The sequence below is a fragment of the Sander vitreus genome, chromosome 14, assembly GCF_031162955.1.
Source record: "Sander vitreus isolate 19-12246 chromosome 14, sanVit1, whole genome shotgun sequence".
Lineage (NCBI taxonomy): Eukaryota > Metazoa > Chordata > Actinopteri > Perciformes > Percidae > Sander > Sander vitreus.
This window is the reverse complement of record NC_135868.1, coordinates 9,744,381-9,770,842: the sequence shown is the minus strand read 5'-3', so window position 1 is coordinate 9,770,842 and position 26,462 is coordinate 9,744,381. Positions and strand designations below refer to the sequence as shown.

The window sequence follows — 26,462 nt, the reverse complement described above, 5'->3', positions numbered from 1 at the left end:
ACTGAGGGAGACTTTTGTGTTAAAGAGATAATGAATTCTTCCAATTATTCCAAAGTTTTTGGCTATTTGGGATTAACAAATGAAATATGAGGTTTCCAAGATATGTTTTCATTAATAAGTACACCAAGAAAACAAGTCAACTTTACATTAACCACTGACTAAGACATTGTCAATCAATTATAAGATACATTTAGTGATAATCTGTATGTATGTCACTGTTAGCAAATTCAATTTAAAGACCAAAACCAACAGTGAATTGATCTTACTAACAAGAAGTGCCTGTGTAGCCAAAGCCTGATTTAGCAATAGACAGTATATAAGAATGGACCAACAGATCCCGTTGCTCTGGATGGAGACCAGTGAAGGATATTAGAAGCACTTTTCCGGTGATAGCTGAGCGTTACTGCGCAGCCTCCAACTGAGAGAGACGACATAGATGTGACGTGAGCAACTCTGAAAGTTGTAAGTCTTCTGGTAGCTGTGCCAAGAGAAATCTCAATCATTCCCACTCTTGCAGAGACGGAGAGCGTAGGTATATGTAAGGAGATAACATGGGCACAGGCTAATTATTGCTAACTAAAATGCTAGTTAACATTAGTAATTAAAGTTAAACAGCTAATGTAAGTCGAAACTGCCTGCGAGCTTCTCCTGTACTGTACGGTAATTTGTCTACTATGCAACAGTAAGTCGCGTGCTTATGACACAATCATTAGCCTATTTTTTACAAAAATGTCTGCTACGGAGCCATAACGTGAGATACAAGGTAATGGAGCCGTTTATACATTGTCGTGTTTCTTTAGAAATAAACAATGGACAAATAAAGTCTTTAAACGCTTCAGATGTAAAGTTATTCGCTGTCAAAGTGACGTCAAAATGAATGGCAGTCAATGGAATGCTAACGTGGGTGAAAGCAGGTGAGTGCTTGTTAGCATCAAAATGGCGCCATAGGAGCTATGCGTTGTGAGGAGAGGCTTACCCCCTTGGATTTAGCTTGAGCTTGTTCCTCTGTACTGAGCTCCATTGTTGACCAAAAACTATTACAAACACATCAAGGAACTTCACATTACAATTACCATGGGCTCTGTAGTTTATTTTGAGTCAATCCCACATACACCATCCTGCTGCTGTAAATACAAGCGCACCACATGTGTATTTATCCACAGCTGAAAATAGTCCCCAATAAAAAATCATCATTACAGTCATTCCTGTAATGTTTGCTAAAAACTACAGTGCCTAGCTGTTTAAGAAAAGCCTCTTCTTTTTAAATAAAAGTATATATTCTTCAGTCAGTTTTAATGGGCATGGGGCTGAGAATCACAGACGAGGGGAAGTCAGAAAGTATTAACAGACAGACTAACACACTGTTGGTTTTAGTCCGAAGATCACACAGTCACAAATAAACGTATTAACTTCCTATGGCTAAAATGTTCCCAAACACTTTCTTAATGTCACTCAGACATCCATCAGAAACAGAGCAGCGTGGGCTTCCCGTAGGAATGCTCTTTTACTTCCTGTCAAATGCAAGTCCAAGAATAACTTAGCCCTAGTTTGCTCTGCCAATTCCAGGAAAAACATCTGGATCTCTTGACTTGCTAGATGTTTGAATGTATTCACCAGCTACTAAGTGACTTGGGCTCCCTACTGTTTTGCACTGAACAGGTGGCATATGGTCAGCTTGCATGCTGGAAGCTGTAGTTTTATATCACAGTGTCTGTGACAACTGTTGTGAATGCAAATTACCTTAATTACTATCAATTATAAAAAACAACTATATATAATGATAAATATCAGCAACACAACACTTCTCTTTTTAAAATTGTCCAAATATCATTTAGAGATTTCAAGAGGGTGAAAGGTAAAAATATGAGTTACCCTTTCATTCCTCTGACACTGCCCTGCACACTATTATAAAAAGGAATGCATTAGCACAACTTTATGTCCCTATATCGATTAAGTATACGGTCCAGTAAGGACAGAACAATCAAATACAGCAGATCTTTCTGCAGCTCAACAGATATGTCGGCTGACTGGTTCAGACTGTCACTGCTGAGCTAATACACCGAATTTCTGAAGTATATGACAGATTAGCTACCTCCTCACTACTAGAACATTTTCTGTCCACTGAGAGAGCATCAATAACTACAACTGGTGGCTGTTGGAAGGCGTTTCAGTTTATAGACAGGGTAGATGAAGAAGAAGGTAGCAACTACAATGTACATCAAGGGTCTTTAACGTTTTTTAAGCCAAGGACCCCTTACTGAAAGAGAGATTAGAGCAGGGACCCCCTACTACATATTGTATAAAATTAAGTTGCATCATAAACGGGGCCTATAATAATGTGTAGGGCGGCCTAAAGCCTTTTTTATATACCTTTTTTGCATAGAATACTAAGCAATTAAAATAGCCTAATAATTGTTGGCATTACTGTTACCAATCCCACCGACTTTAGTGAGCCCGTGACTTTTCCTTTAGCAGCACCAAGAGGTTGCCATTTGTGTTTTTTAATGAAATGTCCCAACAACTATTGGATGGACTATCACAAAATTTGGTACAGACACACATGCCCCCCTTAAGGTTAATTGCAATATCTTTGGTGATCCTTAAGTTTATGACCAAATCCCTGCAAAATGCCAAAATGATAACTACATATTATACCTACTGATCATCACCATATTAACATTGTCATTGTGAGCATGTTAGCATTGAGCTCATAGCACCGCAGAGTCTCCCAGAAAGAAGCGAGTTAAAGTCCAGTTTGACAACTAAAACTGAATCCATATGGGAGGTGACCACTTTCTGGCTGTAGGAGTGGACTAGAGAATACATTTTTACTTCAAAGCTAACAAATGAGTAAAAAAAGAGAACTTGATGGGGGCTCACTGAGTCATCTGTAGTTGTATATTACTATAACTTATACCATGTAAACGTGTGGGGAGAATCGTAAGCCCACCTGCCATAGCGTGCCGCTTTTGAACCAGCACCACATGCTCCTCTGTTTTTTCCTCCTACACACCAGTAAGACACAACATGGAGTGGCTATGATTTCCTCCTATGCAGTATTGCTCCCCAACAGGATGAAAATCAATTTCATGGTTTCCAAGAAAAACAGACACATGCTAACAGACCACTGACGGGCAAGAGGGAACAATGGTGCTCGCTTCCTACCTGTCCAGTTGTATTTAGTAGTCACTATGTAACATTCTTATCTCATAGCACCTTTTCTATTTCATTTATGGGTTTTTTCTGTGAGTGCGTCTCACATGCTGCAACATATTACAGCTGATTTACTTCATCTCAGACCACTAAATATTTCACCACTCTAATTAAAGGCTGTCTGATTCTGTCAAGTGGCTCTCTAGAGGCCCTGATCAGATTTAAAGTTAAGTTAATGTAAACCTTCTCACTGTGAAATTTCTCCCTGAGTGCTCCCAGAACTCATAAAGAGGGGAACAATGTGGAGCTCATGTGGCTTCAACATGGCCCTATTTAGAGAATACCTCAGTGCTGTGGTATCCAGCTTCATGGACCGTAACTGGCTTACTTTATGCCTTCTGCACAAGAAGGAGCTCTGCAGATTCCCAGGCCTAGCGAGCTCTGCTGCTCCCTTGAACGAATGCCACCCTCTCCTCCCTCCTGTACGCCTCCCTGCTTGCCTGTCCACCGGTTGGGAATTGGGGAAATTCCTCAGCGCCGTTAAACAGCTTCTGATACGCACGGGAAAGCCTACATTCTTTGTCAGCTGTGAAACTCTAGACACTGGGAAATGGGCTTCACCTTCCAGTCATCCCTGGTGCTTAGGAGGGGGGAAAACAGGAAGATTTGCTGCAGCACGGCAGCTTTCTTCCCTCCAGACAGGAGAGAAAAAATAAGCTTAAGAGAAAAGCTTGAGCTGAGCAGTGCAGAGAAGAGCAAACATGGTAAGAGACAGAGAGATTTAATTGTGTTATATAAAACAGGTACCTCAAAGACTCTAATAATCCAAAAGCACTAAGGCGCAGCATGGGAACAATCAAACAAACAAAAACAAGTATCTTATTGTCCTGATAACTCTTTAATTCACTCATTTAAAAAATTCAATTGTTGATGTTTAAACCATGCCTCCTTCACATTCTAACTTATCCATAAAGTGTAGATAATCTTCCTACTAGGTTTTAGTCTTTTCTGACATTGTTTTTGTTTGTTTTTTAGAAAGAACTGAAGCAATCATGTTGATTTGAAGCCTCTTAATTACATCTGTAGGAATTGACCTCTTTTTTGGGGCCCAAAGACCCAGATATATTATGTTACAATGATATAATAGAAAGAGAAAAACAGCAAATGCTCACATTTGAGAAATTTTAACCTGATGTGTGCCTTTTTCCATTCGTTTTTGCTTGCAAAATGACTGAAATGTCAAATTAGTTGCTATTATGTTTCGGTCGATCCATTAATCGACTAATTCAGCGTTTCAACTCTAATTCAGTAGTCAACTAGGTAATTCACTAGGTTTTCATGAAACATGACTTAATCCAAGTATTGGCCAATTATTATATGTGGAAAATAGCTTTAATAATAACTATATTTATTGGCCATCCATTTAGGTTTACAAGGACTTTGAGGCCCCAGGGGAACCTGCATTTGTATGTTATTCTTCAAAGCAGAGACTGAGGGATGAAGAAAAGCAAGCTTACAACAGAGAGAGGTTTGAAAGCCCCAGGTAAAGGCAATTACAGAGGACACAAACAGAAACACACAAACACACTGAGACAGAATGTTCATAGACATCGTCACTTCTCTCCTTTAATTAATAGCCAGATATGGTCCCATGGCAACCTTTAGCTGGACTAAAGAGGTCCTGTGTTTTTTTTCCTCATTCATATCCCACTGAATTATGGCAGACAATGATAAAGCCTGCAGTGCCTACTTAACCTGGGGAGAACATTAGCATTATGACAAAAGCTTGTTCTGTCAAAAAGGTCTCAGTGACCCTATTACATTCACTCACTCTTAATAGAACATGAAATTAAGCAGAAATCTGGCCCTATATCGGTGCAGCATTCTCAGTCTCTCTTGGCCCCCAAAACAGCAGATTTTCAGTCCTTCACCTGCATCACATTAATACTCACTTGGCTTAACTTTTATCCCACAAATGCACACTATATGAGACCCTAGCCTTTCGTCTATGCAAGAGCAGGAAATTAATAGTTATGCTGCTAATTTAGCAGGTATTCTCCAAGGAGCTGCAGTGTATTTCAGAGAAAGTAGAATAAAAGAGCCCGTATAACATCCCCCATCGCTGTCTGTACAGGACTTCTCATCTTTCAGGCCTGCTATGTAATACTCGGCTCAGTGGACAGGAATGAGTGCATATTGTGTACATCCACCTCTATTTAAATGCATATGAGACTGTTATCTACCTCTCTGTGCCAACAGGCTGCTTGCTCCCTCGATGCAAGCATACCGTGGTTTGGTTGAGTAGCATGTGGCCCAGAACTGAAGCTCTGCTGTGCTCAACTGCTCTCAGCAGCCGACACACAGACTCTGGTTTAAAAGCTGGGAAGGAGGAATACTGGTGCCAAGACCATCTGTAAGGGAGTGTGAGAGAGAAAACAGGTCTCTCTTTATCTCATGTCCTTGGACCGGCCTGCTAAGAGGACACGGGTGGATGGATGGAAAATCTTTCAACTATTACTTGTGGAAGCTTAAGCTCAAGCTTACGGTACAGTATACTGTATATAATGAGTCGACAGATAATTAATTGCCAACAATTTCTAAAAACTGAGCAATCATTTAAGCGATTTATCACGCAAATGCCACACATATGCTGGGCCCATCTTCTTATATTAGATTTAGATTTTAGATTTATTGTCCCAAAGAGATATTTGTTTCCACAGCCAGTACACATAACAGCAAACAGCAATATATAGATATACAAATAGCCACATACAGATATAGTCAGTAAGCAAAATCTCCACGAATGCATTCATCATACCAGCTCACAACAGTGTCCCCGATTGTTGTTTAGGGCTGCTATTGCATAGGGCACAAAACTCCTGCTGAAACGAGCTCTTCTCTGTTTGAGAGTCCTGTAACCTATGCCAGATGGATTAAAATGTGAATTGTTGATTGAGGCGACGATCAGTGGAATTTGCTTTTGTAAGTGCTAGGTGTGACGGCTCTGAGGTTCATTTCTGAGAGATTGGGAGTGGGAGGGTTTTCCGCTTTTCTCTGTGTCATATCATTGTAAATTGAAAATTGAGACAGTTACGTTTAGATATGAGGACAGAAAACGCTCCTGTGGGTCGTATTTCCTGCCATCGCTAGGGGCGTTCATTTATGAAAAACAGGAATAATTGACCTATATCGTTGCACGGTTTGGAGGACTTGAGTTAAATGCTAGTGTGCAGAAATACCAGGAGCGTCATTATATACATTGTGTTTGCATAAAAAAAAGCCATTTCACATGCAAAAATTGGGTAAATGTGCATACCACTACAATACATTTGAGCCTTCATACAAACACTTCAGACACTGTGGGAGTAAATAAATAAATAAAATGCATATTGCATATGCAAAATGAATATATCAAATTTCACAGCATTCTTCAAAACAAATATCTAGGCATAGACAGTGATTTTATTTTTCAGATACACTGCCTGAAAATATTAAAGCCACATCAATGCGTGTGAAAGAAATAATGCACTTCTTTAGAGACATATTTGTCTCTCTGATGAGGAAGTCTCCAATTATAGATGCCAGGCGCTCGTATCCTCTGACCACCACCGGTGACACTGATGCTTAGTTGTCTGCACTTCTTGGCATTTGACTGTGATATATGACCATTTCCTCTTCGTTTCTGGAAATTGAAACTCTGAACTACTGCTGCTGTTACATACTGTCAAAAATGTATCTTTAATGGTCACACAAATACAAATACACCAGAACCATGAACACCAAATATATTGCATCCTGCCTCGAATTTATTTCACTCTCAGTGCAGTTTATTTGGGATTTTTGGTCTGGCATTTTGCCACCTTGCCACCAGAATTTTTTTTGCAAACAAACACCTGAATGACTGGTTAATTTATATCCATCCAAGTATTCAGAATGGCTGTTTTATTAACCGTTTTTAGCTAACTGTGGGAGGTAAAAAGGCTGGAATCCTGGCTCATGTATAAATGAAACATTTCGTTCCGTGCTATTATTAAGTGTTTTGGATGCTTTTACAAATCAAGATATCACATGGCTTCCTAAATACTTTGTAAATAATAACCACCATTATTAACCAGTTAAGACTTCAAAAGCTTCTCTGGGCTCCCACCTGAGATCTATCACACTGTGTGTTATATAATCCTCTGCTGTGCATATTACACCTGTGCCACAGGCAAACACTATATACACTATAGAATGGATTGCTTTGACCCGTGCATTGACCCAAATTCACATTCACTCACTCACACACACACACACACACACACACACATAGTTGTCAGTGTGTCAGTTAGTGCTCTGGAAAGGGATGAATGCAGTCTTTCAAGCCGCAGCAGGACTACAATATCAACCATTCCTGCACTGACACAGGTGGTGCTGCTACTACTGCTGGACAAGTCAGTTGAAATGAATATTGTGTGCACATGCACCTATAGTAGATTAATGAGTGTGTGTGTTGGTGTGTGTGTGTGTGTGGTAATCTCTATATACAGGCATACACAGTATACAAGTATAATCACCTGAGGCATATGGGGTCAGTCAGAGTCCCGTGTTCTGCACCGCTGACTGAACTTTCACGTCAACAAAGCGTGCGCACATACACACAAACACCACTGGAATGTGTTTTGTTTGAACCCTATCACTATAATTAGGCTTTGTGTACGTGTGTGCATTTGTTCCATGATGCCTGTGAATGCTTTGTACTTGCACTCTTCGTTCTTAAACCGAACAGTTGTTCAAGTACTGCCAAATGCGGGTCATGTAAATTACATGCTGAAGACTGCATATACCAAACGTCTTGGTGCTCTGGAGTTCAATTTGATTTGGAAAATAAAACACATTGTGGTACTTCAAACGTTCTGTCCTCAGTCTCCCATTAGCTGTTCTACCTCTGGCATGCACATAATGTGCAACATAAAGGGGCACTGCTAAGTGTTTTAAACTCAGTGCCCTTAATCTTTGAAACAATGGCATGCACATAGTTTAAGGCTCAAGAGGGGGTCAAAGTCATTAATCACTGATCATGTGCTCCAGACTAAGAGCTAAGCTAATCAACTTGTCTTCTAACAATCAAGGTGCAGAGTCAATGCACTTTCAGCTCAGTCAAATGAGTGTAAATTAAAAACAGTGTGTTCCATACAAGAAAGGCCAATTAGTCAATCACTTGTCTTTTTTTCAGTTCAATAACAAAGATAACCCGCTATGAAAACTCCTTGATAGCAACGGTGGATTGTCAGCGGTTTCTATTGTTAGGGGTCCTCTAGCGCTCAGTGTCACAAAACCAGTCTCTTACACCTCACACAGTCTGGTTTGCTCTGTCACTTTGTCAATGGAAGGGCATGGTTTCCATCAACTCTGCCTTTTAAAAGCTTGTGTGTTTCACTGGCGTTATAAAAATCCCCAGGGCAGGGTGAGGTGTGCTCACATACTGTATGTACACATTAAAGTGTGTGTGTGCACACACACATTTCCTTGATGGACGAACTATGTAACCAGTTTCAAATAGTAATATAGTCCAGCTTTTTTCTCCCATTTTAACGTCTCTCAGTCCGTTGTTGTGTGTCGTTGCTGTTGCCAAAAAAAGAAAAAAAAAGCCTCCAGCTCTTCAAAGCCAGATCATTAACACCACAACATAAAAGCGCTCAAGGACTGAAGGGGTCAAAGTTTGCCACGTCTTCCTGGCCACATAAAAATACAACAAATATAGAGGATGGATCGGAGGAGGAGGAGAAGCTACGGTGGCTCTGAAAGCTCAACGCACTGCCAACGTGCAAACAGACAAAACACAAGCAAATGAAGAAAACGAGAGAAAGAAAAGACAACCAAATACGGAAACAGAAACTTGCAGCAGGTCTGTAAACAATTGTTTGCCTATTTCCACTGACAATCTGAGTAACATGGGTTACCCCGTGTATTTCAGATGACATGGTTGGATTATAAACGTATAACTAGGAAGAGTGGGAATCCAGATAGCAATATGTTCATGCCTGTTAATACATGTGGCTATTTATGCACTTATCAGCGTGCACGGTAAAAAAAAAAAATCATGATGTGCCACATTGCTCCATCCAGGACGCCAATCTCTCACTGCTGCCAGCTCTGACAAATAGGCCTTTATCACCTGAGATGAAAGCTGGGGGAGAGAGAGAGAGAGAGAGAGAGAGAGAGAGAGAGAGAGAGAGAGAGAGAGAGAGAGAAGATAGGGCAGGGGCATGCGAGGAGGGGGGAGGAGAGCGATTTTTGTCGCTTTGTTGACTGATCTGGTTCAATCCTTGTGGTGCAGCGATTGAATTCCCATCCAAGCATTTTCCTTAAGAGGATTTGGACTCAAGGGAGTCAGCAGGCAACAGGACTAGAGTGTGAGGAAAGGAACCCATGATGGGATGGTAAAAAATAAATAGGAACCAAGGTAAATCCTGCTCTCAGTTGAGGGAAACGTGTTATCACTTCTAGCAGGGATAATGTGTTAGCTATTTAAAGACAGGAAGGATGCAGAGATGGTGAGTAAGGTTAATGAAAGAAGTCCCACACATTATAACTATCAGAAAGAGAGGGACTGTGGAAGAGAAATTAGACAGTAATATTTGAAGGAACAGATAAATAGAAGGAATAGAGATGCATTGGAAGGATGAGATGACGGGAGGGAAACGGCAGGTGGTGATCTCTGATCCCCTTATCCAGGGCTAATCCTGACCAGCAGTGAGTGTGTTTGCATGTGTAGTAGTGTACATGTGTGTGTTGTTTTTGTTGTTGGCCTGACACTCACTGGCACATCAGGTCTGTTAGTCAAACCTGAAACCAGCTTTAAGGAAACAATTTGAGATCTGTTCAAATGGGGCAAGGGTTCATTTAAAAAAAAGAAGAAAAAATGCAGAAAGGATTGAAATGTCTCATTATAGCCAACTATTCAGTGAGCCACATTTTGTTCTACCAATACTGTGAATCTTAACAAAAGTTTGGCTATTGTTTTTGTATAGTATACATGTTTTGACAAGCGTTTTGTCATTTCTTGCTGCGTTTTTTCACTTGTTTCTGTCTGCTCTCCATCTCACCGTCACTCAAAGCTACAGACTTCTGACAGCTCGCAGCTTGTCAGATGAAACAAAGTACGTCTCAGCTTTCGTCCACAAAACAATAAAACTCGGGTGTAAACTTTTCAAAGTTTGAGAAACAGCAGATACAGTGTGATTGGGTGAGTTGAGAGTGAGTGAGAGTTTGGCAGCCCTCGGTACGAGTCCAAAGTGTCGTCTCCTACAGTATGCACAGAGTATATTAATAGTCAGCTAGCCAGAATGTCTGGGGCACAATGTGTTTGTGTTACAAAATGTACAGAGACTGATTCATAAACACACTGCTGAAATTTCAGTTGTTACACTGTTATGTTTATATGAATAATGACCACAGATTTATAGTCTTTATAGATTCAAATTATATCTTTCCTGTTATACTATGATCACAATGAAACAAACACTATTATATAGAGAGCCTAAGTGAAACCACAACTCCCAAGTACTGTTACAGAAGTAAAAACACCTAATTCAAAACAGTAATTATGTTAATTTGTATACAATATTATGTTATATATGTTTTGTAGCTGCCTATAACACCTAGACCATGACAGGTCAACAAAAGAGGCAAATCCATGAGCGAGTGGAGTGTTTTTAGGCAGCAGAGATTACAGCTAAAGAGTAAGGAAAATGCCAATAATAGGAGAGTGTTGCTAGATATTATGGATATGGACAAAACAGTTACGTTGCTATGCTGGTAAATTTTCATGGAAGCTGCAGTTTTTTTGTATGCTGGAAAAAACATGTTTTAATTAGATTAGATTGCATTGAGTAACATAAGATAGTGGAACAAAGGCTAGCCGGGATGGTACGTCAGGACTTCTGTACAATAAGACCTAAACAGTAGATTATAAATCAACTGATTAATACTGGTTCATAATCTAAGCAAAGCAATGTGTGTATCACCTCCTGCCATCAGTGCATTGTCATGTTTGAAGAGGGTTTCATCATCTGGCTCTAATCCAGTCTGGGCCACCATGTCATATGATGATGTCAGATGACTGCAGTTACAGATGTAGATGTGCAAGTCATTATGCTGTGTCATGCTAAGATGTTAAGCCTCAGAAAAAAAAATGTCTTGCCAAAAACACTGTAATCCCCCTTTATTCAAACCAAAGACAAAATGTGCTATCAACCGCCAACAACAACTAAATTACTGACACATTTATTACACTATTTTAAAAACATTGGTGTTATGTAAAGTGCCATGATTAAAAGCCAGGAGCTACATTGAGTTCATTTATAAGTCTACACGACATGCAACGGATTGTAAATCCATTTATTGTTTGTCAAAACTGCCAGTGAAGAGGTGCTTAAAACAGACTTTGAGTACTCCTGCGGGGCAACGGTCTGAATATATGCAGTGTTGTAATGTCTTGACACATGCTCGAGGTGCTAAATGGTGTAATGACCCCCAAATATTTTGGATATCCTCTATGATCCTGAATCAACAGGCATTCAGACCTCAAGTCTCAAGCAATGTTTTACTTATTTATAACCATTTTAGGCTATATCCACACTAATACCTTTTTGATTAAAAACATATCTTTAGCTACGTTTACACGACATGTGTTGTCAGACGTGTTAATATGGATAGTTGTGTGGACGGAAGTCGTTTTTGTTTCAAAATGCTGTTAAAAAAAATGAAACGTAGCAATGTGGATGTAGCCTCTGGTAGTTTTAAAGTCAGAGCAAGGTGGGAATGTAATTGAGCGTTGCCATGGCAGGACATCTCTGTTCAAAAGATGGGCAAGTTGAAAAGCATGACACAAAAAAAAGGACAGCTCTTAGTGGGCTTACGTATGAACAGTGACTAGATGCAATGTGGGCTAAGCATGACTCATGTAATTGCACATTAATGGTGTGTAATTATGGGTGCATGAGCTGAGCTGCATGCCAGACTCAGCGTAGGGTCCACAACTACACAGGTTTTTAAATCTCTAGTCTCCATCAATATGAAAACTTCAACCTAAAATATCTTCAAACACAGACAAAGGAGTTCCTTTTAATGTCATGTTTGCTTGGCAGTATTAACACAGTGTAGGTTTAATTTCTGCAGGGAGTTTTAAGTACTGTAAGGCCCACCGACATAGAACCAAGAGCCAAATACTAAAGTCGATTATTGCAGTAATAATGTGCACCCATGAACCTTGAAAGACCATGATTAGCTTAAACAATATAGTCATTGAAACTTCCTATTTAGCTAAAGCACTGATCGTGCAGGAGACAAACTTCACATTTCAGCCACAGAGTGGAAAGAATGAAGCCACAGGCCACTTGTCCACCGTAACACGGTTACCTGTGTGGATCAACAGTGTTGAAGAGTAACCTGAGGTTCATCTGGCAGATGCTGAAGATTAGCCTGCCTTGGGCTGAACAGCACCTCAGACCTCTTAGCAGTGTAGTCCAAACTTAATCAGAATTGGTGTACAAATACTCACTGCAACACAAGGTCTGTCCATACAATGGCGTCAATACCAGTTTAACCTGCTTGCAGTTACAGTAGGAGCAGACACGGCTTGCAAGTAAAGCTATAGCGATTAGATGATTAATTGATTAGTCGTTCTGTAGAAAAAGTATTCAATTTTGAAAATTGATTCATTGTTTTGGTCATTTTACAAGCACAGATACCGTGCATTCTCAGTTTCTAGCTTCTCAAATGTAATGATTTTTCTGCTGTCCTTGTATCATATGTCACATCACATTCCATAGATATTGGACTTTTGATCGGAAAAAAACTAGCAATCTGAAGAGGTCACCTTGGACTCTTGGATAGACTAAACAATGTGAAAATACAATACAACTCCAATGTTGACCAGTTACAGATTATGGTGTATACCGGTGTTGGTGAATAAGACAGCACATGCTGCAGCCATCTAGGCAAAACTAGAGCACTTCCTTTAGCTTATAAGCCCGTCATTTCACCAGTGTGAAATAAAGGTGATTTTGTTTGGAGAATACAGCCTGCCTTAGGGATCAAACACCAATCACACAAAGAGGAAGCCATTGTAATGTACATCTGTGTGTCTCTGTGTATGAATGATGTTTGACAGAAACACCACAGCCTGCCATCCTTGCGCTCAGTTCCTGTGCTAGTTGAAACAAACAACAAAAAGAAAAACGCTTTCATGTTTAACATATGCAGGCCAGCTGCTTGATGCTAAATGCATTCTTCTCTTATCAACCAAACAACAGCCCACAAGTAAGATCAAAAATATAAGTCAACGGCTCACAATATTCTAGCCGATATCCTCCAGGGTGCATTATATGTTGCAGTTCAGTTTTGATTTGCCCCTAACTGGAAAGACTCTTCTGAGGATTGCCTGCTTTTTTATGCTGTTAAAAAAATAAGATCACACTCTCCGACTTCTAAGGATGAGATGTGCATCCGTAATGTCACAGCAAAACCATATTGTATTGGTTTGAGGATATTTTCTGCGACTTTTATATAAAAAAAAGGTCTTCTAGCCTCTGGCTCATACTTGGAAATGATGGGGCGAAATTCTTATTCATGTTCCATCCAATGTAAATAATTGAATTCTGGCAACCAAAATAGGCCCAGTGCTCCAACCACAGTTAGGCTGCATTTTCAATCTTTAATGACTTTGTGGAAGAATAAGCTGAGACTTTGAAACAGTGCCAATTTATCAAGACAGAAAACACACTTTCAACTGAGATAACACACAATTAGCAAGAGCCCAGCCTTTCACAGAAGACAGCGACTTTTTGCACTCACTCCTTTAGATGCAGGACCGATATCACTAACAAAACTTCTGCAGCTAAAAATGGCTTTTAATGTGCCTGCCAAACCTCTGCTCACTATATGGCCTTTCCCAATTCTTTCCCTGTGCTGTAATTCTACAAGAATGTGTGGTTTCTGAAGACTGTAGTCTGGCTTTCCTGAAAGGTCCTGAAACAACACAAGATGCTGGCCGACTGGCGCTCCACCCTGTGCTCCAGGTTTTACTTTACCACCACCTAACCGATGGGCTGAGCATGCTGGGGTCTCAAGAGAGTCATCAAAAGACATGTTAAGACACAGCATCTTCTCTTCTTTTTTTTTTTAAACAATAAGAGAGATGAAGCACTGAGCTCTACTCCACGTTACGTTCATAAAACTTTGAAGACTGATCTCTCAAGTAAAAACGGACAGATATATGCTGTGAAAGCTAGGGAGCAGAGCTTGTGGTAGTACATCCCACACTAAACAGGAACACTATCAAAAACCCACCAGACAACAGATGTTTGCAGCAGCTTTTGCACTGCAGGTCTAACAAAATGTGTCATAAACTCTCTTGTGGTCACCAAGTCACACAGAGCGAAGTGAAACCACACTAAACAAAAGCAGAAGCTGTGATAGTTAGCAATCATCTTCAAAAAGACATCTTCAATCTTCAATCGACGCTTCAGAACTGTGTGTGTGCGTTGATGCAGAGAATGTGTAGGCAGCTAAGATGTGGCGAGTTCAGTTTAGATGCACACTGTAAAAGCAGGATGCCACAATTTCACTATAAAAAAAGAGAGTCTCTAAAAGAGGGAGAGAGCTGACATAACCACAGTTATAGCTAGGGATGTCACGAGACCCGGTACTTCGGTACCAAAATTCTGAAAACATGACGTTTTTCTACATTACCATAGGTACTGGGGGATGCAATTCTTCTGGACCTGATGGGGGCAGTATACGCATACAAGTGTTCTAGTCTGCAGCTAAATGCTGGAGAAGAAGAAGAAGAAAGCCTGCCAGCACAGAAAAACAGAGCGCCTCATGTCTGTGCACGGTTTTACCGTACATCTACAGCAACTGCTTTCCCGACTTCACCTGGATCCCAGACAGAACGTAAGTCTGTAAACTAACTTAACAACTAATTAGTCAACAACTAAACATGCTTGCTGTTTAGATTTGCATCTCCTGATTACATGTAAATCACACTTTCCTTGCCCCCTCCACTCAAACCCATCAGAACGTTGAAACTAAAAAACAAATGAGAGTGAAAAAAGAGTCCCAAACCCCCCAAGTGTTATACTTGTTATCCTAAAATTACCGTGGCATCGAATTGAGTATCAAGAATCATGAAATTTCACTGGTATTAGTATTGATGACTACATATCTGGCATGACATCCACAATTGCCACTATTGTTTTTTTTTTTTTTATGATGTTCAAATGTTTAAATAAAAGGAATTAATGTACGTATTATAGTTATTTTTCTTTTCTTTTTTACACACCATGTTTCGACTTTGGTATAGAGTATCGTGTACTTTTTTGCTGGTATTGGTACCCCCTACGAGATCTTTGGTATTGTGACATCCGTAGTTATAGCTACGAGAAAATGCAGCAAGACATGCATTGTTCTCATAATATGGCGAAAGTAGATTCCCTTTGATCAGAACATTCAGACGTTTATGTAAAATAGTATTCAGCAATTCATTATTCCACCTCTAAAACGTTGGGAGGACTCATAAGAAAGATTTGAAGTCAAGCCAAAGCAGCAGCGCAGCATATTCTGGGTTGTCTTCGCATAATGCAACTCAATAGCACTTCACAAAGCTCCTCCTGAGTCACAGCAGACATTATAATTTACAACTATTTTCCTAGTTGTCCTAGTGTGTGTTCATGATACGATTAACGGGGACCCCCACATAAAAACAATGTCTCCATGTAAACTCCACAGTGCACCTTTAAGTTTGGCTTAGTTCAACGATGACACTGAAAAATAAAGAAAACTACTCATGTGTTTACTTAAAAACTGTTTCAAGGGTTAATTGAACAGCACTACTGGACATAGGGGACAATCACTTAAGTTAGCCAAAATGTTATGAGGCTTAAAGCTGCTTAAAGCTTCTGAAGATCCCGTATTCTCTTTATATATCCAGTATGTAATTCTTTGTGATGAATCTGAAAAGCCCTACAGAGACTGTGCTGGGAAAGCCAAAAGACTCCCAGACAGAAAGGATATCCTGCTAAGTCTAGAGGATAGTGGTCATGCAGCCATTCCACTCAGCCACCCAATCACTTGATTAAACAAATTATTATAATCAAGCTTTGCACCCTGCCTGCCTGCTTCCATTATACCATGAAAACTGGTTTAGGCATAGCATGGAAATGATATGGATTATTAAAGTGAAGCTATGACCTTGGCTGATGTCGCTGTCAAAAGCCCTTATATTTTTGAGGGTGGAAGTAAAACGGAGATAGCCGAAGAGAAGGGTGAAAGCAAAGAGACAGACCAAAACAGAGAAATCCAAAAAGAGAGAGGATAATGAGGATAGCGTAAAAACTGATTTGTGTCCTTACATTTACATTTAAAATTTCCAAACCCCACACACAATGAAGCCTGCAACCTGAACACAGTCAACCATGCAAAAATAGATTTCCAGTAAAGAAGTCAAAGGGTCAACCATGTACCTGACTGTGGACATGACACATTCTTACTGGCAGCCTCTGTTTGTTTAGAGACCTCTCCCTGAAATTTTCCACCCGTCAAGGAGGGCTGTGTGGTCTCACCCGTAAGGAGAGTGCCGGCAATGAGCGTGTCGGCGATATTTGCATTTAAAATCAAAATGGATTCCATCTGACACGGTTTCTCTGGTCTAAAGCCTCTGTGGGCTGGATAATAAACCCAATCCCTCAGCGTAATGGAGGACTGACTGCTGGGGCGCTGAATGCAGCATCATGCTCTGCTGAAAGGGTTTACAGTCGCAGTTGAGATCACAGATGGCTGTTAACAGAATGCATTAGTGAAGATGAACTCGCCTGGTAGAATCGCCACATTAGTGCCTCTGATCATGTTAACATCCACAGCAGGGAGACAGTGTGGGGTTTGATAAGGCATGCAATTTGGCCTGGGGCTTCACATTTAATTGTGTGTCAAATGTACTGCCAGAAATGAATTTAAGAATATTGGCAATATCAAAATGCCATACAATGTAGAACAGCAGTCCAGATGTCAACTGTGCAGGCAAGTAATTGTTACTCTTAGGGTGGTATATAAAGTTTATACATGTTTTAGCCAATTAAGTCACACATAATAAACATTACTCATTTTCCATTTCTGTAAGACAACTAGGGCTGGAACAACAGAAAATGAATCAGCAACTACATTTTGACATTTTGAACTGTCAAACATTTGATTTTTCAACTTCTGCAATGTGAAGATTTGTTGTTTTTCTTTATCTTCTATGGCAGTAAATGGAATAAGTTTGGGTTTTGGACGGTCGTTCAGGCAAACAAGACATTTGAAGACATCAATTTGGGCGGGCATTTTTCACTTTCACACAAAACATCAAACGATTAATCAAGAAAATAACTGGCAGTAATTGCCACTTGCAGAAGGCTCGCTTTAAGGACATTCCATATCAAGTCTGATATTTTTTGTGAGAAAAAAAAAAAAAGTAAATACATTTAAAGTCATTGGTATGCACATGGTGTTATATCTTAATTGTGTATTTCAACTTTTTGAATGCCCAATGGCAAAAACTAAAAGAAAGCAGAAGAAAATAATTAAAACGAATAGAAACAACAATAAGGCTACGGAGTTTCTGGCTCCATTCACAGAGCACAGAAGGAGCTGTGTTCACAGATTTTACTTTTTTCCACTTCAAATTCTTTGTGTGTGTGTGTGTGTGTGTGTGTGTGTGTGTGTGTGTGTGTTGTGTCATGTACATAAAATCACACCTGTTTGTTTTTTCAGATTACAGACTATAAATTATTTAACACTTGCTGTGAAAAGGCCCTCAGTCTGATCCTCAGTAGCAAATGAAACTCCACTCCAAGTATTTTCTTTATTTCATTGCCCAGCAATGTCCCTTTATAAATTTGGCCCCTGCTTCACCAATGTTAGCTCATACAGTCTTACAGTGTGAGTCACTGTCTGGACCGCTTTGGTGATGTGGTCACAGTTTAGACTTTCAAACATCGGATGTCTGCCACAACAGCACAAAGGAACATCTGGATATGGATAGGGTCTTGACATCACGGTTCTTCTAAATCAAAATAAGGAAATGAAGCAAACTACAGCAAAATCAGCACTCACCATTGCCTTTGAAATTAAACTCAGATTAGGAACTAGGATATGAAAGTACGGTTTTAGACTCAAATGTTTGTTTTTGCCAAGAATATGGATTGTTGGGAGACGAATGCACATTTTTCCAAGCCTCTTATTAATAAATTACAGGTTATGTGCTCATAAGGACATTATTAAAAGCTGGAAGCATTCAGGAGACTACTGAGACTACCCACGTGGAGACAGGGATGGAAACACATCTACTTCCTCTTTTTTTGTGATCCATTACAATGACGAACACATCTCAATAATGTATATTCATGAGCTCTCAATTGCAGCCTTTAAAGCCACTGCTTTTCACTAAAACAAGATGAATTTACACACAAGCATGCATTTAGAGGAAAAAGTGCTATGTGCTATGTGGGGAGTTCATTAATGAATTTTTCTATCCAGCTCATCAGCTTTCCCAAATACCCTCTGGAGTCTCAGAGTTTTCTCATGAAAACAGCTCTAAATTAAATGACTGCATGGAGTATAATTTGTGTTTGGTGATAGGCTACACCTTGCATAGAAAGCATGATTTACACACTTTAGCTCATTTGCTGCCGTTTTGAGTCAAGATGGGGGGGGGGGAAATAATACAAAACACCAGACAGAAGTACGTTTTTTTTTCTGCTTGGGAGGAACACCAGTGCAGATATCAATTTGGCGCCTTTTAGAGACGATAAAGCGTGCTCGTAAATATGGGTGAGCACAGATGTGTTAAATGTGGCGTGCCATTTTCCACAGCAATCTTGGGAGTTACATGGAAAAACCTAGCTGACGTCATGGCTTCAAATGTCTGCCATTTTTTTCGGGATAGTATACAGATGGAACACATTTGGCCCTAAGATCATTGTCTATTCAGCAGAACAAAGTCAACCAAGAAAGTTTCACAAGCAGCATTTGATTTCACTTCATCCTTTAACGAGCCGACCAACAAAACCTGAATCGACCACAATCCGCGCTAATGATATTTAATACAGGAAAAATAGAGTAAAGCAGTCTAATTCAGCTTTGCAGTAAATTGCAGCGACCCAACAATGTACAATTCTTACGATAATTTTTACGTGCTTTGGCATATAGACTCTGGACCGTAAGAGTAACAGCATTGCAATAATGTGTGAGATTCAACAAAGCAGAGCTGAAACAAATGTTTGGCATTGCTTAAAAATTGAAACACCAATCATTTGCTTTTCAAATGTGAGGATTACATGTTTTTCTCTGTCTTATCTGATGAACTGAATATCTTTGGGTTGTCCATCCATCTTCGTCCGCTTATCCGGTATCGGGTCGCGGGGGGAGTAGCTCCAGCAGGGGACCCCAAACTTCCCTTTCCCGAGCCACATTAACCTTCATAAACCTTTAACATTAATCTCTGGGTTGTGGACTAGTGTAAAACAAGAAATGTGAAAACCTTTTTAAAATCACATAAGAATAAAAAGGTGAAAGCACAAAGTATCTTTCGCAGTAACTGGAAAGTGAACAGGGCAGATTCCTAAAACTCTTACAGACTGTTACCAAAGCAGACCTGTCCAGTGGTTACATACCAAATATCACTCGGGGCACTCCGTTTACTACATGGGTTTGTCTCTTTCATTTGACCCCCTGCCAAGTTAGACATTTTTCACACCTCGCACAGCAAAAGGAAGGCAGGGTTTACACTTCTCCCCCACTCATTTTCCTTCATCTCCCTCTTTTTCTCCTGCCGACTGAATCTGGAAGGCAGTTAAAAAAAAAAAAAGAGAGAAAGAAAGAAAGAAAGGAAGAAAACAGACATCCTGACAGGGTTTTCCCCATTTCTCTTTGTCACAACCACAATCCCCTCAACTGCTGTCCTGCCAACGAAGTTTCCATTTGCTAAGCTAATTAAATAGAAGAAAGGGAGGAAGAAAGAGGGTGGGTACAGAGAAAGAGTAATGCTCCAGGTCTACTATGTCTAAATATTTTCATCCAGATTGCCACATGCAGAGGCTTTTATTATCCAACGTTGCAGCCTCGGATAGTCTGCTAGCTAAGAGTGGCTGTGGCCCAACATAAAGCAGCACTGCTGTCGCCGGTTTCACTGCAGCCACATCTCCCTAATGTGTTTTCCCTTTGCCTTGGTGGCTGGGATGACAGTGTATTTTAAACACGTGGCTATAAACTCGCACACACACAAACCCAGAGGGACATAAAAAAGGCACAGATGCACAAACCAGCACACACAAACACATGCACAGTCAACAGAGTTTGGCTATTTGTGAGTCTTTACTAGTATGCACAAGTCCTTGCCAAAGTAAGAGCCTCTTCCAACTCGTCAACAAGAGAGGAGGAGGAGAGAGGGGAGAGCAAAGCAGCTCCTTTCAAAACGCACAGACGTCTTGCAGATGTCGGCAAATTCAATGCAAGCACCCACATCTTAAGGGAAGGGAAAAGAAAAAATGTGATGTATCTTGTGTGGAAAAAATATATACCCTTTCCCTTCATTCCTTCCAGATGCATCTTCACCATGCTGGCAGAGAGATGTGGCAAATGGGGCGCAATGTAGAGAGGGACAGAAAAATAGAAACACTGGGGAGGCAAGAGACCATGTGTGCGAATGTGTGTTCATCTACTTGTGTTTGTGTTTGTGCTTGCATGGTGACAAAACAGGAGTTCATGCATGGACACAGATGGATTCAGGGGCAAAGGGGGGCGGTGGTGGTTGCTGTTGTGCTTTCAGTGGTCCAGCAGCCCCTGCCTCCTGCCTTATGTAGAGTCCATTAGCGATTGCATAATGCTTGGCAGACAGGGACCGAGTGAATGCACCCCCCCCCCCCGAAGGGTCGGACACTAGCGAGGAGGTAGGTTGCTCTGTAGAGCAAGAAACTCGGTGTTCCCAGTGGTGGATTTATTAAAAAAATAAAATGCAGGGGGGCTAGTTGTGTCTTCGGTTTGAGGAATTCTAGGTTAATGCAAAATAAAAGAGCATCATTAAATATACAGCAGGGGAAGCTGCAGTCGCAGGACAGCATCTGGCCTCTGCTTCTATGTGGCACTACATCCTTTTATGTCTCTGCTCTGTCATTACCGTCTTGCACCTCAACTTTTATTACATTCATTATTTGTATGCTTGCATATTATTCCTTGCTGCACTTATCCCTTTACATTACCTCCTCTTGAATACAGAATGACAGAGAAGAGGGTACATATTTTGCCCACCCACTACAGACAGGCAGTTTACTTATTCATCATGAAGCACATTGGCAATGAAGTGCTTTACATGAAGCATATTGCTTTTATGACTGAAGAATTAAGAGAAAATGTCCAATGTATACACCTCATGCAGGCTCTAAGAGCCTTGGGCTGTGAAACGGTGATGGGTTGCAATCAGTTCAGTAGCCTCCGAGAGGGTTTCAGGAGGATCAAAAAAAAAAAAAAAAAACATTAATTTAGAGGAAAATAACATGCTTTTAGGTTTTATATAGACTTCAGATCAATCTACGCATGTATGTGTATGCATTTGTGTGTGTATACAGTATTTGTCTGACAAAATGCACTAGACAGTCTTAAGTTGCGAGGAAGGTCAGCGTGTGCGTCTCTGCTGCTCATTTCATTACCACCAAATCAGCTGAAGACTTCCATTTAAGCCAGAAAATGAAACTATGATGCTGCTGTGGGGCCAAGATAATACATCACTCATAATACACAGCCTGCACCTTTTCCCCTCCCTTCAAAAGCCATCAAAGGCTTCAAGTTGAAGTCATGTATTTGCTTGGATGACCTTTACACTGTCTCTTGAAATACTATAAAGGGATTTTTCTCAGGCTTAGCATGTCTTTTCTTTCGGACCATGTGAGAGTAGTTTGTCATATAGCAATCCGATCTCACTTGCCCTTTTTGAGAAAAGACCAAGACAGCTTTCACCTTCGTCATCTTCATAAATGGGGTCAATCCAAAACAAATGCCAAGGAGAAGAAACTAAACCAATATGTGAAATCTTCCTTTGGTTGCCTCCAGAATCCCTTGAACATGAACAGAGACATTCCATGTGATTTTGAATCTGTTTCTCCTCCATCCTCCCATTTCCCCCTCTCAAACCATCCTTAGAAGCCAGGCTCACACCAAACCCGCCTTCCTCTGAAGTGATTCTTTTGAGTGCAGCATCAGAGTACAAGACAGCACTCAGAACCCCCATGTAAATCACAGATGTAAAAGGGAGGTGAACAACACCCACGCTTCCCACCAAAACATGACACAAATTACAGACCACAACATCTGGTGAGTGGCGTGCACCGAAACACGACAGGGTGGGCCGAGTATATACAACCTGGCTGAGCCCAGCCAAACTCTTCCTACTTGTTCACAAAAGTTCTTGAAAGGAGAGGAGTGGAAAATGTGAGAGAAGAGAGTAGACCGTTGCAGTCCAACCTTCACTATGTTGACCTCATCTAGAGATGTGATAATAACACAGCAGCATGGCTCCACTGTGCTTTGCATCCTGCAAAACAGTATTTTCCTTCAACATGTGCAGAAATCTCACATGTTGCATTACTGTCAAACCATTACTTGCTAAGTAAGATGATAAGCAGGCAAGCCAACAAAAAAAGAAATAAGGATCATAAATGATTTCTAGACAAAAATCACAGCCGGTATTTTGTTTTAAGCCAGGAGCAGTGAGTTTTATCTGAATGTTTATTAAAAGCAGCCGAGTGTTATAGTGTAGAGTGTTATACTGTACCCATGTGATGCGATGGGGTAATTAAAACACAGACATATGTGCCTAAAGCAGGTTATCAACCACTTGTCAACACCAGTGCCAATACTGAGAATCAATGTCACGTGTCAAGTTCCAGTGAGGCCTTCAGGGTACATAGAAAATGGGGAGGTGGATATTGATCAGGTTAAAGAGTGTGTGTGTGTGTGTGTGTGTGTGTGTGTGTGTGTGTGTGTGTGTGTAAAGTAATTTCGATGTTTATGGTCAAGCATTCCAATCCTGCCATATTCTTGTAATGGCTTATCTCATATTGGTGGATTTGGTGATTGGGATATTATACTATATGGCCAGGAAAATATCAGCCTGTATAATTGCACTGCAATCCAATGTAGTATTGCAAAAAATGCTCCTTTGGCAAGACTTTTAATTGTTGTGGACACTGTAGTACAAGTACTGTCCTCTTATATTTTATGGGCACTTTGTGTATATTGGACCATTGTATAAACATGATATACATGATGATGATGATAAGAAGTCAAAGTTCAATAACAAACCTAATCGTTGTGGACAGTTACACAGCTCTGGTGTTTAAAAAAAAAAAAAAAGAAAAAAAAGAAAGAAAGATCATCGAAAACATGTTAAAAAAATAAATAAATAAAAAATAAGTACTCTTAGGGTGGCCTAGTGCAAAACAATGAGTCATTAAAACAACAGTGTCTGAATCAGCTGATCAGCTGCTCTCACAGAGGAGGAGGCACTGCGCCAAGCGACAAGTCACAACCCACAGAGAAACAACAGGAGGGGACAATAATGACAGAGGCTGCACATAAAAGTGCCAAAATCTGTCATTCCAAAAGACCGGCTGATTTGCAGGGTGATGCACACACTCAGGCACTACACTGACTTGAACCTGAAAATGGATCAAGGAAACAACAGCAATGTGTGGGTTTAAAACTAGGCTGATAATACAAAAGGGGAAAAGATGCATTGAGAATACAAGTTAGGATACTGCTCAAATGAGCCACATTAACTAAATGTCATAACCATTCAATCCTTGCCACCAAAAGGAAGAAGAAAACAACAGATTATTTGTCTGTCCAATAATAATAATAATAATAATAATAATAATAACATTTAGTACTCAATAATGAATCCATTTCAGTGAGAAGGGACCTGTCCACAGCAGTCTTATGAATCAAAAACATAATCACTGCAATACAGCTAGAATGCTCATATAGAGGCTCTGTGTTCCCTAATAGTCAATGTGTTGATCATATCCTTCATTTCTAAAGGCATATACAGTAGGCTAGTCTATAACCTTCCCAGTTCATGTGATATTTTTAAAGCGTCTCCCTAAACTGTTTAGTGGTTATGCAATTAATTCATAGCTTTGAAAGAGACGTTTAAGTAACAGATAAAAGCTCGTTGAATAAACTTTATCCACATAGGTTTAGATCCCTTTAAAACATTGCTCCATGTTACGAAAAAAAAACTTAAAGTACTGAGAAGCACATTGATCTCTACAGGCTCCATTTGAGCTCGTCATGCACAGTTCAGTATCTAATATGATTTAAATAAAATTATCATAGGCTGAGTCTTGTGCAAAGTGGCAGCAATGGGTCTGTCTGCTTGGTTCTCAGGCACAACGATTCAATGGATAAACAGTCCGACTTCTCGGCAAAGTACAGATAAAACGTTTCTCATCGTTTATTCCATCATACCACAGCAGTGTTTTGCACAACATAATAGGAAAACACACATGAAAATCAACAAATGCTCCGAGGGTTTTATCAAAGTGCAAAAAGCAGCAGCTAGTGGTCCGACCGTGGACCCAAGTCGCCTTTCTCCCCCACAGCTATTAGCCCGTTTTAAGTTTGCTTTCCAGAAACTTACCCTTTCCCCGGAGATGAAGACGGTCAGCCCGAGGGTCAAGATTATCCAAACGTTTCTCATTATTCCTCTTAATTAATTCAAACGCGTTGTTACGAGCGAAATGTCAAATCTTTACCCTCTTCTTCTTCTTCTTCTTCTTCTTCTTCTTTCTCCCTTTCGCCTTCCTTGCACCCTTCGCTCCAACTCCTGCCGCTTCTCTCAGGAGTGAGATCCCACCGGATACGTGTTGCGTTTTGGTTATTCCCCCCCCCCCCCCCTTCTCTCCAGGCACTTCTTTTTCTCTCTCTCTTTCTTTTCTGTGTAAATCTGACAAAAACGATGTACAAATAAGCACAGTTTAATTGCAAAGACCTCCGTGCGCCTTGTGTCACTGGAATCCGCACGAGACACCTAGCTCGCTCTCCTCTCCCCCTCAGCGCTCACTTGAAATAGCGAGGACAAAGCTTTAAGCACGAGCACGACTGACGCTCTGGTGAGTGCGTGCGCTCTTTTCGGCCATGTCACCGCGAGACCGAGGGAGAACTTGCGACAAAGTAGCCAAAAAGGAATTACACGACAATCACAATAAACCAATTATGTTTTGTATTGACGTGCCGTAAGTACTTATAGAAATTACTATCAATTATTGTATTTTTTTTCTGCTGGGGAGGTCGGAAAACAAACTACCGGTAATTGAGCCATTTATCTCCACATCTAGATAACGATCATTAATTGCACCCTAATGAGGATTTCACTCAGCCACTGCACTAAATTCCAATCAAGTCTCGTGTCTATTATGCAGCTACTTATGAACACATCTGATTAGTCGTTCATTGCTGCTGTATTTAATCAATGCACCAGTCTTTATATATGAATAAAAATACACACACCATCCTGTTAGACATACACTACACAATAGAGATGGAGTTGAACACTGAAATAGTTCCATCGGTTTGTTTTATGACCAGGACGCCACCCCCGTACAACTGAGTTCAGCCATTTATGGGCAAAGTCTCCCCCTGCTGGTACAAATGAATAACTCCCCCCCATAATCTACATCATTGAAAAAGTGTTGCTTGAAAAAGAGGGCTGAGTACCTGCATTCTTATTTAAATGTATTTGTTTTTCTTTTCTTGTCAAATTTCAACACATTTATTTATTGTTAGAATCTGCATTTCTGTGATGTTTTGGGTGGATTTACATGCGAGGGGAAGCATGCCACTTGGTCACTTTAATATTTTAAGATGCACAATTGTTGTGTATTGTTGTATATGTTGAGTATTGTTGTTTATGGTGTGTGTGTGTGTGTAGGGGGGTCACTTGGACCATAAGGCTGAATAAGTGTTTTCACTGGTGGGGGGAGTCACAGTCAGAGCATAGGACAGTTAAAATTTTTGGAGGGTGTGTACACTGTGTGTGTGTGTGTGTGTGTGTGTGTGTGTGTGTTGTTTTATATGCCAGTGCCAATTTTCTTTATTTTTTTTATTTTATGCAAATATAATGGACAATAAAGTAATCTAAATCTTCTGTAAACTATTAGCAAGCTAGAAACTCCTACCTCACAGCTTCCTCTCTCACTGTTACAGGCAGGGGCGTAGCACAAAATTCTGGGCCC

At 40.4% G+C, this 26,462-nt stretch overlaps 1 protein-coding gene across 1 annotated transcript in view; it reads right to left on the bottom strand.

Moving 5' to 3' along the window:
* Nucleotides 1-25,312, bottom strand: part of sdc2 (syndecan 2) — a 45,227-nt gene extending 19,915 nt beyond the window's left edge. Inside the window, exon 1 of the mRNA XM_078267680.1 lies at nucleotides 24,869-25,312. Coding sequence (XP_078123806.1) covers nucleotides 24,869-24,928 — 60 coding nt within the window. The 5' untranslated portion in view covers nucleotides 24,929-25,312. The remainder of the gene's footprint in view (nucleotides 1-24,868) is intronic.
* Between the last annotated feature and the right edge of the window lie 1,150 nt (nucleotides 25,313-26,462).